This window comes from Lynx canadensis, chromosome D2 (genome assembly GCF_007474595.2).
Source record: "Lynx canadensis isolate LIC74 chromosome D2, mLynCan4.pri.v2, whole genome shotgun sequence".
Classification (NCBI taxonomy): domain Eukaryota; kingdom Metazoa; phylum Chordata; class Mammalia; order Carnivora; family Felidae; genus Lynx; species Lynx canadensis.
In genome coordinates, this window is record NC_044313.2 from 53,453,076 (window position 1) to 53,467,427 (window position 14,352).

The 14,352-nt window shown below is 38.4% G+C and overlaps 1 protein-coding gene across 8 annotated transcripts in view; it reads left to right on the forward strand.

The window, feature by feature from the left end:
- The window catches only part of PPP3CB (protein phosphatase 3 catalytic subunit beta), a 58,583-nt gene that overhangs the window by 29,287 nt on the left and 14,944 nt on the right, over positions 1-14,352 (forward strand). For all 8 annotated transcript variants that reach the window (XM_030334382.1, XM_030334386.1, XM_030334383.1 and 5 more), the window contains exon 10: positions 13,180-13,257. In XM_030334382.1, the coding sequence (XP_030190242.1) occupies positions 13,180-13,257 (78 nt within the window). The remainder of the gene's footprint in view (positions 1-13,179; positions 13,258-14,352) is intronic.

A 14,352-nucleotide genomic window follows, 5' to 3' on the forward strand; every position in this document is an offset into this window, starting at 1 on the left:
GTCATGATCCTGTGGTTTGCAAGTTCAAGCCCCACCTCAGGCTTTCTGCTGTCAGCAAGGAGCCCGCTTCAGATCCTCTGTCCTCCTTTCTCTCTGCTTGTGCACTCTCTCCCTCTCTCTCTCTCTCTCTCAAAAATAAACATTAAAAAAAAATTTATTTGGGGAGGGTGGGTAAAGAAGTTTATTTTAATTGCAGTGTAGTTAACATAATGTAGTGCTACATTAGTTTCAGTTGTACAATATAGTGATTCAACAATTCCATATAGTACTTGGTGCTCATCAGGATAAGTGAACTCTTAATTCCCTTCATCTGTTTTACCCATCTCCCAGCCATCTCCTATCTGATAATCATCAGTTTGTTGAAGAATCTGTTTTTTTTTTCTTTTTTTGTTCCTTTGTTCATTTGCTTAAACTCCATGTGTGGGTGAGATCATACAGTATTTGTTTTTCTATGATTGGCATATTTTGCTTACCATTATAGTTTATAGATTCATCCATGTTGTTGCAAATGGCAAGATGTCATTCTTTTTTATGGCTAAATAATATTCCGTTGTATGTGTATGCATGTGTATATATATCTCTACACATATATATGACTTTTTCTTTATCCATTCATCTGTTGATGGACACTTGGGCTGCTTCCATAATTTAGCTGTTGTAAATAATGTTGCTATGAACCTAGAGGTGCATGTATCCCTTTGAATTAGTTGTTTTTGTCTTTTTTGGTAAATATTCAGTAGTATGATTACTGGATCATAGGGTAGTTCTATTTTTAACTTTTTGAGAAACCTCCATATTGTCTTCCATAGTTTCTGCACCAGTTGGCATTCCTACCAACAATGCAACATTGCAAGAGGGTTCTTTTTTCTCCACAGCCTCACAGACACATGTTGTTTCTTGTTTTTTTGTTTTTGTTTTTTTAAATTTTTTATTTACTTTAGAGAGATAGAACACGCAAACTGGGGAGAGGGACAGAGGGAGAGACAGAGAGAATCTTAACCAGGCTCCACACACAGTATGGAGCCCAATGCGGGGCTTGATCCCATAACCCTGAGATTATGACCTGAGCTGAAATCAAGAATAGAACTCTCAACTGACTGAGACACCCAGGCGCCTGTTTCTTGTATTTTTGGTTTTAACTGTTCTGACAGTTGTGAGGTAATAACTCATTGTAGTTTTGATTTACATTTCCCTGAGGATGAGTGATGTTGAATACCAAATTTTGTTTATCCCTTCATTAGCTGCAAGACATTTGATTGTTTGCACTTTTTAACTATTAATAATGCTGCTGCAGTGAACATTCATGTACAGGTTTTCGTATGGACATATGTATTTATTAGGTATAGAACTGGGAGTAGAATTAGTGGGTCATATCATAACTCTTATGTTTAACCTTTTGAGAATCTGCCAAACTTCTTTCCAAAGCAGCTGTATAGTCCCATCGGCAGTGAATGGTTCCATTTTTTCCATATGCTTGCCAACACTTTATATTATGTATTTCTTTTTTTTTTTAATGTTTATTTTTGAGAGAGAGAGCGTGCACGTGAATGGGAGAGGGGCAGAGAGAGAGGGAGACAGCAGGCTCCAGGCTCTGAGCTGTCAGCACAGAACCTGACGTGGGGCTCGAACCCATGAACCATGAGATCATGACCTGAGGCGAAGTTAGAGGCTTAACTGACTGAGCCACCCAGGTGCCCCTATGTATTTCTTATTATAGCCATCATATTGGATATGAAGTTGTGTCTCATTATGGTTTTGATTTGCATTTCCCTAGTGAATAATGGTGTTGAGTATATTTTCATGTACTTATTGACCATTTATCTTCTTTGAAGAAATACTTATTTAAAAATTTTTTTAAATGTTTATTTATTTTTGAGAGAGACACTCACACATACACACACATGCACACACGCACACACAGAAAGTGCAGCAGAGGAGGGGCAGAGAGAGAGGGAGACACAGAATCCAAAACAGGCTCCAGGCTCTGAGCTGTTAAGCACAAAACCTGACACAGTGCTTGAACTCATGAACCCTGAGATCATGACCTGAGCCAAAGTCAGGCGCTTAACTAACTGAGCCACCCAGGTGCCCTGAGAAATGTTTATTTAAATCCTGTGTTCATTAGAATTTTTTTTTTTTTTTTTTTTTTAGAGAGAGAGAGCACGCACAAGTGGGGGAGAGGGGCAGAGGGAAAAAGAGAGAGATCTTTTTTGTTGTTACTTATTTTTGAGAGAGAGAGAGAGCCTGTGTGAGTGGGGGAGGGACAGAGAGAGAGAGGGAACAGAGGATCTGAAGTGGGCTCTACACTGACAGGAGAGAGCCTGATGTGTGGCTTGAACTCATGAACCATGAGATCATGACCTGAGCTGAAACCAAGAGTTGGACGCTTAACCAACTGACCCACCCAGGCACCTCAAAAAAAAATTTTTTTTATCACTCACAAAAATGTGCTTTCATTAACAATAATTCATAAATTATATTTATGTGTTTGTACAAACTCTACCAAATGGTGGTTCAATAAATTCATTGCCACAAAGGCAGCACAACACATGCCCCAGCTGAAAAGTGTACAGTTCTCATGATTACTATGACAAAATCGTTCCTGAATTGGATTTTCTTCAAATTGTCCACTGAGATGACCATAAAAGATCATCTATAAGACATACAGACATGAAAATTATAATATTGCGCTAATGTTAATATCAGGTTGGGAAGACTGTAAGGATCTTGATTATATAGTGCTCCTCTGTTGTATCTCTCATCATCCTGGAAAGCTAAGTTTTCCAGGGAATGAGGTGTTTGTACACTTTCCATTAGTTTAACCAATACAATTTCCCTGGATTTTTATTTATTTATTTATTTATTTATTTATTTATTTATTTATTTTTAGTTTTTTTTTCCTTTGATGTCTTTTATTTTTATTTATTTATTTTTAATGTATGAAATTTATTGTCAAATTGGTTTCCATACAACACCCAGTGCTCATCCCAAAAGATGCCCTCCTCAATGCCCATCACCCACCCTCCCCTCTCTCCCACCCCCCATCAACCCTCAGTTTGTTCTCAGTTTTTAACAGTCTCTTATGCTTTGGCTGTCTCCCACTCTAACCTCTTTTTTTTTTTTTCCTTCCCCTCCTCCATGGGTTTCTGTTCAGTTTCTCAGGATCCACATAAGAGTGAAACCATATGGTATCTGTCTTTCTCTGTATGGCTTATTTCACTTAGCATCACACTCTCCAGTTCCATCCACGTTGCTACAAAGGGCCATATTTCATTCTTTCTCATTGCCACGTAGTACTCCATTGTGTATATAAACCACAATTTCTTTATCCATTCATCAGTTGATGGACATTTAGGCTCTTTCCACAATTTGGCTATTGTTGAGAGTGCTGCTATAAACATTGGGGTACAAGTGCCCCTATGCATCAGTACTCCTGTATCCCTTGGGTAAATTCCTAGCAGTGCTACTGCTGGGTCATAGGGTAAGCCTATTTTTAATTTTTTGAGGAACCTCCACACTGTTTTCCAGAGTGGCAGCACCCGTTTGCATTCCCACCAACAGTGCAAGAGGGTTCCCATTTCTCCACATCCTCTCCAGCATCTATAGTCTCCTGATTTGTTCATTTTGGCCACTCTGACTGGCGTGAGGTGGTATTTGAGTGTGGTTTTGATTTGTATTTCCCTGATGAGGAGCGATGTTGAGCATCTTTTCATGAGCCTGCTGGCCATCCGGATGTCTTCTTTAGAGAAGTGTCTATTCATGTTTTCTGCCCATTTCTTCACTGGATTATTTGTTTTTTGGGTGTGGAGTTTGGTGAGCTCTTTATAGATTTTGGATACTGGCCCTTTGTCCGATATGTCATTTGCAAATATCTTTTCCCATTCCGTTCGTTGCCTTTTAGTTTTGTTGATTGTTTCCTTTGCTGTGCAGAACCTTTTTATCTTCATGAGGTCCCAATAGTTCATTTTTGCTTTTAATTCCCTTGCCTTTGGGGATGTGTCAAGTAAGAAATTGCTGCGGCTGAGGTCAGAGAGGTCTTTTCCTGCTTTCTCCTCTAGGGTTTTGATGGTTTCCTGTCTCACATTCAGGTCCTTTATCCATTTTGAGTTTATTTTTGTGAATGGTGTAAGAAAGTGGTCTAATTTCATTCTTCTGCATGTTGCTGTCCAGTTCTCCCAGCACCATTTGTTAAAGAGACTGTCTTTTTTCCATTGGATATTCTTTCCTGCTTTGTCAAAGATTAGTTGGCATGCTTTTGTGGGTCTAGTTCTGGGGTTTCTATTCTATTCCATTGGTCTATGTGTCTGTTTTTGTGCCAATACCATGCTGTCTTGATGATGACACCTTTGTAGTAGGGGCTAAAGTCTGGGATTGTGATGCCTCCTGCTTTGGTCTTCTTCTTCAAAATTACTTTGGCTATTCGAGGCCTTTTGTGGTTCCATATGAATTTTAGGATTGCTTGTTCTAGCTTCGAGGAGGATGCTGGTGCAATTTTGATTGGGATTGCATTGAATGTATAGATAGCTTTGGGTAGTATTGACATTTTAACAATATTTATTCTTCCAACCCATGAGCACGGAACGTTTTTCCATTTCTTTATATCTTCTTCAATTTCCTTCATAAGCTTTCTATAGTTTTCAGCATACAGCTCTTGTACATCTTTGGTTAGATTTATTCCTAGGTATTTTATGCTTCTTGGTGCAGTTGTGAATGGGATCGGTTTCTTTATTTGTCTTTCTGTTGCTTCGTTATTAGTGTATAAGAATGCAACTGATTTCTGTACATTGATTTTGTATCCTGCAACTTTGCTGAATTCATGTATCAGTTCTAGCAGACTTTTGGTGGAGTCTATCAGATTTTCCATGTATAATATCATGTCATCTGCAAAAAGTGAAAGCTTGACTTCATCTTTGCCAATTCTGATGCTTTTGATTTCCTTTTGTTGTCTGATTGCTGATGCTAGCACTTCCAACACTATGTTAAACAACAGCAGTGAGAGTGGACATCCCTGTCGTGTTCCTGATCTCAGGGGGAAAGCTCTCAGTTTTTCCCCATTGAGGATGATGTTAGCTGTGGGCTCTTCATAAATGGCTTTTATGTTTAAGTATGTTCCTTCTATCCCGACTTTCTTGAGGGTTTTTATTAAGAAAGGATGCTGAATTTTGTCAAATGCTTTTTCTGCATCGATTGACAGCATCATATGGTTCTTCTCTTTTCTTTTATTAATGTGATGTATCACGTTGATTGATTTGCAAATGTTGAACCAGCCCTGCATCCCAGGAATGAATGCCACTTGATCATGGTGAATAATTCTTTTTATAAGCTGTTGAATTCGATTTGCTAGTATCTTATTGAGAATTTTTGCATCCATATTCATCAGGGATATTGGCCTGTAGTTCTCTTTTGTTACTGGGTCTCTGTCTGGTTTAGGAATCAAAGTAATACTGGCTTCATAGAATGAGTCTGGAAGTTTTCCTTCCCTTTCTATTTCTTGGAATAGCTTGAGAAGGATAGGTATTCTCTCTGCTTTAAATGTCTGGTAGAATTCCCCATGGAAGCCATCTGGTCCTGGACTCTTATTTGTTGGGAGATTTTTGATAACTGATTCAATTTCTTCACTGGTTATGGGTCTGTTCAAGCTTTCCATTTCCTCCTGTTTGAGTTTTGGAAATGTGTGGGTGCTTAGGAATTTATCCATTTCTTCCAGGTTGTCCAGTTTGTTGGCATATAATTTTTTATAATATTCCCTGATAATTGCTTGTATTTCTGAGGGATTGGTTGTAATAATTCCATTTTCATTCATGATTTTATCTATTTGGGTCATCTCCCTTTTCTTTTTGAGAAGCCTGGCTAGAGGTTTATCAATTTTGTTTATTTTTTCAAAAAACCAATTCTTGGTTTCATTGATATGCTCTACAGGTTTTTTAGATTCTATATTGTTTATTTCTGCTCTGATCTTTATTATTTCTCTTCTTCTGCTGGGTTTGGGGTGTCTTTGCTGCTCTGCTTCTATTTCCTTTAGGTGTGCTGTTAGATTTTGTATTTGGGATTTTTCTTGTTTCTTGAGATAGGCCTGGATTGCAATGTATTTTCCTCTCAGGACTGCCTTCACTGCATCCCAAAGCGTTTGGATTGTTGTATTTTCATTTTTGTTTGTTTCCATATATTTTTTAATTTCTTCTCCAATTGCCTGGTTGACCAATTCATTCTATAGTAGGGTGTTCTTTAACCTCCATGCTTTTGGAGGTTTTCCAAACTTTTTCCTGTGGTTGATTTCAAGTTTCATAGCATTGTGGTCCGAAAGTATGCATGGTATGATCTCAATTCTTGTATACTTATGAAGGGCTGTTTTGTGACCCAGTATGTGATCTGTCTTGGAGAATGTTCCATGTGCACTCGAGAAGAAAGTATATTCTGTTACTTTGGGATGCAGAGTCTAAGTATATCTGTCAGGTCCATCTGATCCAATGTATCATTCAGGGCCCTTGTTTCTTTATTGACCATGTGTCTAGATGATCTATCCATTGTTGTAAGTGGGGTATTAAAGTCCCCTGCAATTACCACATTCTTGTCAATAAGGTTGCTTATGTTTGTGAGTAATTGTTTTATATATTTGGGGGCTCCCGTATTTGGCGCATAGACATTTATAATTGTTCTTCTTGATGGATAGACCCTAATTATTATATAATGCCCTTCTTTATCTCTTGTTACAGCCTTTAATTTAAAGTCTAGTTTGTCTGATATAAGTATGGCTACTCCAGCTTTCTTTTGACTTCCAGTAGCATGATAAATAGTTCTCCATCCCCTCACTTTCAATCTGAAAGTGTCCTCTGGTCTAAAATGAGTCTTTTGTAGACAGCAAATAGATGGGTCTTGTTTTGTTATCCATTCTGATACCCTATGTCTTTTGGTTGGCGCATTTAGTCCATTTACATTCAGTGTTATTATAGAAAGATAGGGGTTTAGAGTCATTGTGATGTCTGTAGGTTTCATGCTTGTGGCGATGTCTCTGGTACTTTGTCTCACAGGATCCCCCTTAGGATCTCTTGCAGGGCTGGTTTAGTGGTAATGAATTCCTTCAGTTTTTGTTTGTTTGGGAAGACCTTTATCTCTCCTTCTATTCTAAATGACAGATTTGCTGGATAGAGGATTCTCGGCTGCATATTTTTTCTGTTCATCACATTGAAGATCTCCTGCCATTCCTTTCTGGCCTGCCAAGTTTCAGTAGAGAGATCCGTCACTAGTCTTATCTGTCTCCCTTTATATGTTAGAGCATGTTTATCCCTAGCTGCTTTCAGAATTTTCTCTTTATCCTTGTATTTTGCCAGTTTCACTATGATATGTCGTGCAGAACATCAATTCAAGTTACGTCTGAAGGGAGTTCTCTGTGCCTCTTGGATTTCAATGCCTTTTCCTTCCCCAGATCAGGGAAGTTCTCAGCTATTATTTCTTCAAGTACACCTTCAGCACCTTTCCCTCTCTCTTCCTCCTCTGGAATACCAGTTATGTGTAGATTATTTCTCTCTAGTGCATCACTTAGTTCTCTAATTTTCCCCTCATATTCCTGGATTTTTTAATCTTTTTCTCAGCTTCTTCTTTTTCCATAATTTTATCTTCTAGTTCACCCATTCTCTCCTCTGCCTCTTCAATCCGAGCTGTGGTCATCTCCATTTTATTTTGCAGCTCATTAATAGCATTTTTTAGCTCCTCCTGGCTGTTCCTTAGTCCCTTGATCTCTGTAGCAATAGATTCTCTGCTGTCCTTTATACTGTTTTCAAGCCCAGCGATTAATTTTATGACTATTATTCTAAATTCACTTTCTGTTATATTGTTTAAATCGTTTTTGATCAGTTCGTTAGCTGTTGTTATTTCCTGGAGGTTTTTTTGAGAGGAATGCTTCCGTTTAGTCATTTTGGATAGTCCCTGGAGTGGTGGGGAACTGCAGGGCACTTCCCCTGTGCTGTCTTAATTAACTTGCGTTGGTGGGCGGGGCCGCAGTCAGACCTGATGTCTGCCTCCAGCCTACCGCTGGGGCCACAGTCAGACTGGTGTGTACCTTCTCTTCCCCTCTCCTAGTGGCATGGCCCGTCTGGGCTACTTGCACACTGCCAGGCTTGTGGTGCTGGGGATTTGGCGTATTAGCTGGGGTGGATTGGCAAGGTGCACGGGGGTGGGAGGGGCAGGCTCAGCTCGCTTATCCCTCGGTGATCCGCTTCGGGAGGGGTCCTGGGGAGGGGTCCTGCAGCTCGGGTAGTGAGTCAGACCCGCTGGAGGGATGGATCCGCAGAAGCACAGCGTTAAGTGTTTGTGCGGTGCAAGCAAGTTCCCTCACAGGAACTGGTTCCCTTTGGGATTTTGGCTAGGGGATGGGCGAGGGAGATGGCGCTGGTGAGCGCCTTTGTTCCCTGCCAAGCTGCGCTCTGTTGTCTGGGGCTCAACAACTCTCCCTCCTGTTGTCCTCTAGCCCTCCCGCTCTCCGAGCAGATCTGTTAACTTATAACCTTCCATATATTAAGTCCCGCTTGCTGTCCGAACACACTCTGTCCGGCCCCTCTGCTTTTGCAAGCCAGACTCGGGGGCTCTGCTTTGCCGGCAGGCTGCCCTCCGCCCTGGCTCCCTCCCGCCAGTCCGTGTAGCGCGCACCGCCTCTCCGCCCTTCCTACCCTCTTTCATGGGCCTCTCCTCTACGCTTGGCTCCGGAGAATCCGTTCTGCTAGTCTTCTGGCGGTTTTCTGGGTTATTTAGGCAGGTGTGGGTGGAATTTAAGTATGCCGCAGGACACGGTGAGCCCAGCATCCACCTGCCATCATCTTCCCAGAAGCCGAAAAAAATTTTTTAATTGAATTGTAATTGACATACAATATTATACTAGTTTCAGGTGTACAACATAGTGATTTGACAGTTAAATACATTACTAAATGCTTACCTTAAGTATAGTTAACCATCTTTCACTATACAAAGTTATTACAATATTATTGATTATATTCCCTGTGTCATACTTTTCATTCTTGTGACTTATTTTCTTTTATAACTGGCACTTTGTACCTCCTAATCTCTTTTGCCTATTTTGTCCATCCCCCTGCCCTCTCTCTGACAACCACCAGTTTGTTCTCTGTATTTATGAGTCTCTTTCTGTTTTTTGTTTTTTTAGATTCTACATATAAGTGAAATAACATGGTATTTGTCTTTTTCTGTCTGACATACTTCACTTAGCATAATACCCCCTAGGTGTATCCATGTTGTTGCACAGGGAAGATTTCCTACTTTTTTTATGGCTGAGTAATATTTCATTGTGTATATATACCACATCTTCTTTATCCATTCATCTATCAGTGGATACTTAGGTTGCTTCCATATCTTGGCTATTTTTTTTTTTTTCAACGTTTATTTATTTTTGGGACAGAGAGAGACAGAGCATGAACGGGGGAGGGTCAGAGAGAGAGGGAGACACAGAATCGGAAGCAGGCTCCAGGCTCCGAGCCATCAGCCCAGAGCCTGACGCGGGGCTCGAACTCACGGACTGCGAGATCGCGACCTGGCTGAAGTCGGACGCTTAACCGACTGCGCCACCCAGGCGCCCCTATCTTGGCTATTTTAAGTAATGCTGCAATAAACATAGGAGTACATATATCTTTTTGAATTAGTGTTTTTGTTTTCTTCAGGTAGGTGCTTCGAAGTAAAATTACTGGATCATATAGTATTTCTGTTGTTAATTTTTTGAGGAATCTCCATACAGTTTTCTGTAGTGGCTGCACCAGTTTGCATTCCTGCCAACAGTGCCTGAGAGTTCCCTTTTCTCCACATTTTTGCCAATACTTGTTATCTTTTTGATACAAGCCGTTCTGACTAGTGTAAGGTAATATCTCATTGTGGTTTTGATTTGCATTTCCCTGATGATAAGTGATGTTGAACATTTTTCATGTGTCTGTTGGCCCACCTGTATGTCTTCTTTGGAAAAATGTTTATTAAAGTCCTCAGCCCATTTCTTAATGGAATTGTTTGGTGTTTTGTTGTTGTTGTTGTTGTTGTTGTTGTTGTTGTTTTGGTGTTGAGTTCTATGAGTTCTTTATATATTTGGGTAATAACCCCTTGTTGGATATGTCATTTGTAAATATTTTCTCCCATTCAGTAGAGTGCCTTTTCATTTTGTTGATGGTTTCCTTCACTGTGCAAAAGCTTTTTAGTTTGATACATCCCAATTATTTATTTTTGCTTTTGTTTCCCTTGCCTGAGGAGAGATCCAGAAAGATATTGCTAAGGCCAATGTCTAAGAGTTTGCTGCCTGTTTTCTTTGAGTTTAAGGTTTCAGGTTTTACTTTTAGGTCTTAATCCATTTTGAATTTATTTTTGTGTATGGTGTAAGAAAGAGGTCTAGTTTCATTTTTTTTGCATGTAGCTGTCCAGTTTTTCAGACATTATTTATTGAAGAGATAGTCTTCTTTGTTATATATTCTTGTCTCCTTTGTTATAGATCCGTTGGCAGTATAAGCGTGAGTTTCTTTCTGAACTTTCTATTCTCTTTCATTGGTGTGTGTCTTTTTTTGTGCCAATACCATACTGTTTTGATTACTATAGCCTTGTAGTATATTGGCCATTTGCTTGTCTTCTTTGAAGAAACATTTATTTAAATATTGTGTTCATTTTTAAATGGGTTTTCTTTTTATTACTGAGTTGTAAGAGTTCCTTATATATTCTAGTTGCAAGTTCCTTGTGAGATACATCATTTGTAAATATTTTCGCCTGTACTGTGGGTTGTCTTTCCACTTTCTTGACGGTGTCCTTTGAAGCAAAGAGTTTTAAATTTTGGTGAAGTCCTCTATTTATTTTTTCTTTTGTTGCTTTTGTTTTTGGTGTCATGTTTAAGAAACTATTGCCTAATCTAAACTAATGAAGATTTACCTCTATGATATCTTCTAGAAGTGTTAGTTTTAGCTCTTATATTTAAATCTTTGATCCATTTTGAGTTAAGTTTTATATATGATGTGTAGTGGGGGGTCCAATTTAATTCTTTTGCATGGGGACATTCAGTTGTCCCAGTACCATTTGTTGAAAAGACTGTTCTTTTCCCCACTGAATTGTTTTGGCACCCTCGTTGAAAATCAGTTGACCTTAAATGTGAGGTTTTATTTGCAACAACATAGATGGAACTAGACGTTATTATGCTAAGCGACGTTAGAGAAAGACAAATATCATATGACTTCACTCATATGGGGAATTTAAGATACAAAACAGATAAACATAAGGGAAGGGAAGCAAAAATAATATAAAAACAGGGAGGGGGACAATCCGTAAGAGACTCTTAAATACAGAGAACAAACTGAGGGTTGCTGGAGGGGCTTGGGGTGGGAGGATTGGATAAATGGGCAAGGGGCATTAAGGGGAACACTTGTCGGGTTGAGTACTAGATGTTATATGTAAGTGATAAATCACTAAATTCTACTCCTGAATCATTATTACACTATATGTTAGCTAACTTGAATGTAAATTTTAAAAAAATTAATTTTAAAGTGAGGTTTTATTTCTGGACTCTTTGTTCTATTCCATTCATCTGTATGACTACTTCATACTTTTTCTAACTTATGATTAGAATGCCTTATGTGCCCTCTCTACATGACAAACTCCTACTGCATGATTCCTCTACCAGAAGCCTTCCTTTTCCCTGCAGGTCTTTTGTATACCTCTGCATACTTAAAGCCTAGGGCTCATCACTCTTCTGTGGGGTGTGTGTGTGTGTATCTATATATCTATGTCTATACATCTATATCTATCTATCTATCTATCTATCTATCTATCTATTCTTTAGTATTTAGGAAGCTTCTGGTGAGTAGAGACTGGACCTTTTATATTTGATTCCCAGAGCTTTAGCACAGTCCCTGGCATGTGGTGTGCTATTAATATATTTATAGGAGGAATAATAGGAGCAGTATTGAATTTTGTTTTGGATGTGTTCATTTCTAAGTGCCATTAGGACATCTAGAGGGTTATAGTCAATAGGCATTTTTATTTATTAATTGAAACTTGCTTACACTTTTCTTTTTTAAATTACTCATTTGTCAAATATTGGATGCCTGTCTTCTACCAGGCATTGTACTAGACTCTGAGGTACAGTGGTAAACAAAACATCATCCTGCACTCATGAAGCTTTCATTCTAGTAGGAGAAAACAGACAATATAAAATTGTTTAAGATAGTTGGCCATAATACCAGCAAGGAAATCCCGAGACTGAAGGTGAGGTCAAGACTGGTGATACAGACTGTGGAATAATCTTCAGAAAGGTGATACTTGAAACTCTGTAGTTATAGATGGAATTGCCAAGAGATTGAGCATATAAAATCACCAAGAGATTGTGCTGAGAGAGTCTTGAAAATATCCAGATTTAGGGGGGAAATAGTCTGAAATGTAGGAAAACCAAAGGAGTAGAATCCTGGAAACTAAGGGAAAAGAGAAGAGAAAAATATGTAGAATGGTAAAGGAGGAGTAAGACTAAGAAAGAACCATACGTTCAGGTTGTTAGTCATTTGTAATCTTAAGAATTAAGTTTTGGGGCACCTGGATGGCTCAGTTGGTTGAGCATCTGACTCTTGATTTTGGCTCAGGTTATGAGAGGGAGACACAGATCTCATGGTTTGTGGGATTGAGCCCCATGTCGTGCAGGCTCTGTGCTGACGGCATGGAACTTGTTTGTGATTTTCTCTCTTCCCTTCCCCTGCTCATGCTCTTCTCTGTCTAAATAAATAAATAAACATAAAAAAAAAAAGAATTAAGTTTCAAGGGATTTGTTAGAGTCCATTTTCTAAAAAAATTGAATCCTGGGACTTTTTTGAAATAGTGAAACTGTGCTGTAAGTTTTTTCTTACTCTGTAAGGACATGCTATATCCATAAATGGAGAATTTAAATGTATACATTTAGATGTTATTTATCTCTGTGGGGCTTCATTTTTTTTCTGAGACCCCTGAAAACTTACTCTGTGCAGAATCTCTCTTAGACTTGTTATCCATTGAACTTCTTTCATTTTGAAAACCTTGGTATTTTCTTTTAGTTTCTTCATTCTTCAATTGGGTTAAAAATTATTTGACTATTATGTGAATAATTGCTGTGTGTGCATATAGACATTTGCATTTGGTCAGCTAACATATAACTTTTTTTGGTTTTTTTTTTTTGTTTGTTTTTTTGAATAGTGACAGAAATGTTGGTAAATGTTCTGAGTATTTGCTCTGATGATGAACTGATGACTGAAGGTGAAGACCAATTTGATGGTATGATTATTCATTTTACTATTTTTTATTATGAAATGGTATTTTTGAACTGCCCAGCTTCACTACATAGTCTTGCAAAATGTAGTCATTGCTCTCAAATGGCTATGTCATTTGATAAGTATCAAGACAATTTTTCAGATATTAAGATGTTAAAATCATTTTAGTAATATTACTTTTTTATGTTGGTATGGGGAAAAAGATGAATTTTGGGAAAGGGGAAATTTGGAAGAACAGAAGGAAAGGAAAATTGAAAGGTACCTAAGAATGTGGTTCTTCATGAATATGGGCACCACTTATAGGGATGATATAAAAATGCTTTTTGTTTCATTGGTACAGTATTCTTAGTGCATCAGAAACATACCTGAACCCCCAATGTTGTTGTCATTTTTTTTCCCCCGAAACTAAAGTAGACTATTCCCAACTGATGAGCGGTTGTGTTCTAAGAGACCACTTGTTAGTTTAGTTTGATTTTCAGAAATGGTTTCTGAAGGTTAGACATGGCTGTTTGTTCTTAAGCAAGCCCACCAGGATGTGTACTGATGTGCATTTATAGTGTAAATTAATACTATAGAAACAAAATTCCTTTTATTTTTATGTCTTGAAAAAATTTTTTTTATTTAAAATTTTTTTCAAATGTTTGATTTATTCTTGAGAGAGAGAGACAGAGACAGAGACAGAGCATGAGCTGGGGAGGGGTAGAGAGAGAGGGAGACACAGAATCTGAAGCAGAATCCAGGCTCTGAGCTGTCAGCACAGAGCCCGATGCGGGGCTCAAACTCACAAGCCGTGAGATCATGACCTAAGCCAAAGTCGGATGCTCAACCGACTGAGCCACCCAGGCACCCCTTGAAATTTTTACTTGAAACTTTTTAAGTATAAATATTTTTTAAAATTTAAAGTCACTGAGAAACAAAAATGTAAACAACTTAAAGCTGAAACTCTTTATTTCCTTCCATATGCCCCTGACATCTTTGTTGTAGCATTCTTTTCATAATTGCAATCAGTATATAATTGTTTCCATGTATTAAACATGGTCTATGTATTGTTAAAACTTAATAGCTACATATTTCTAGGTTATTAATATACCATAATTTT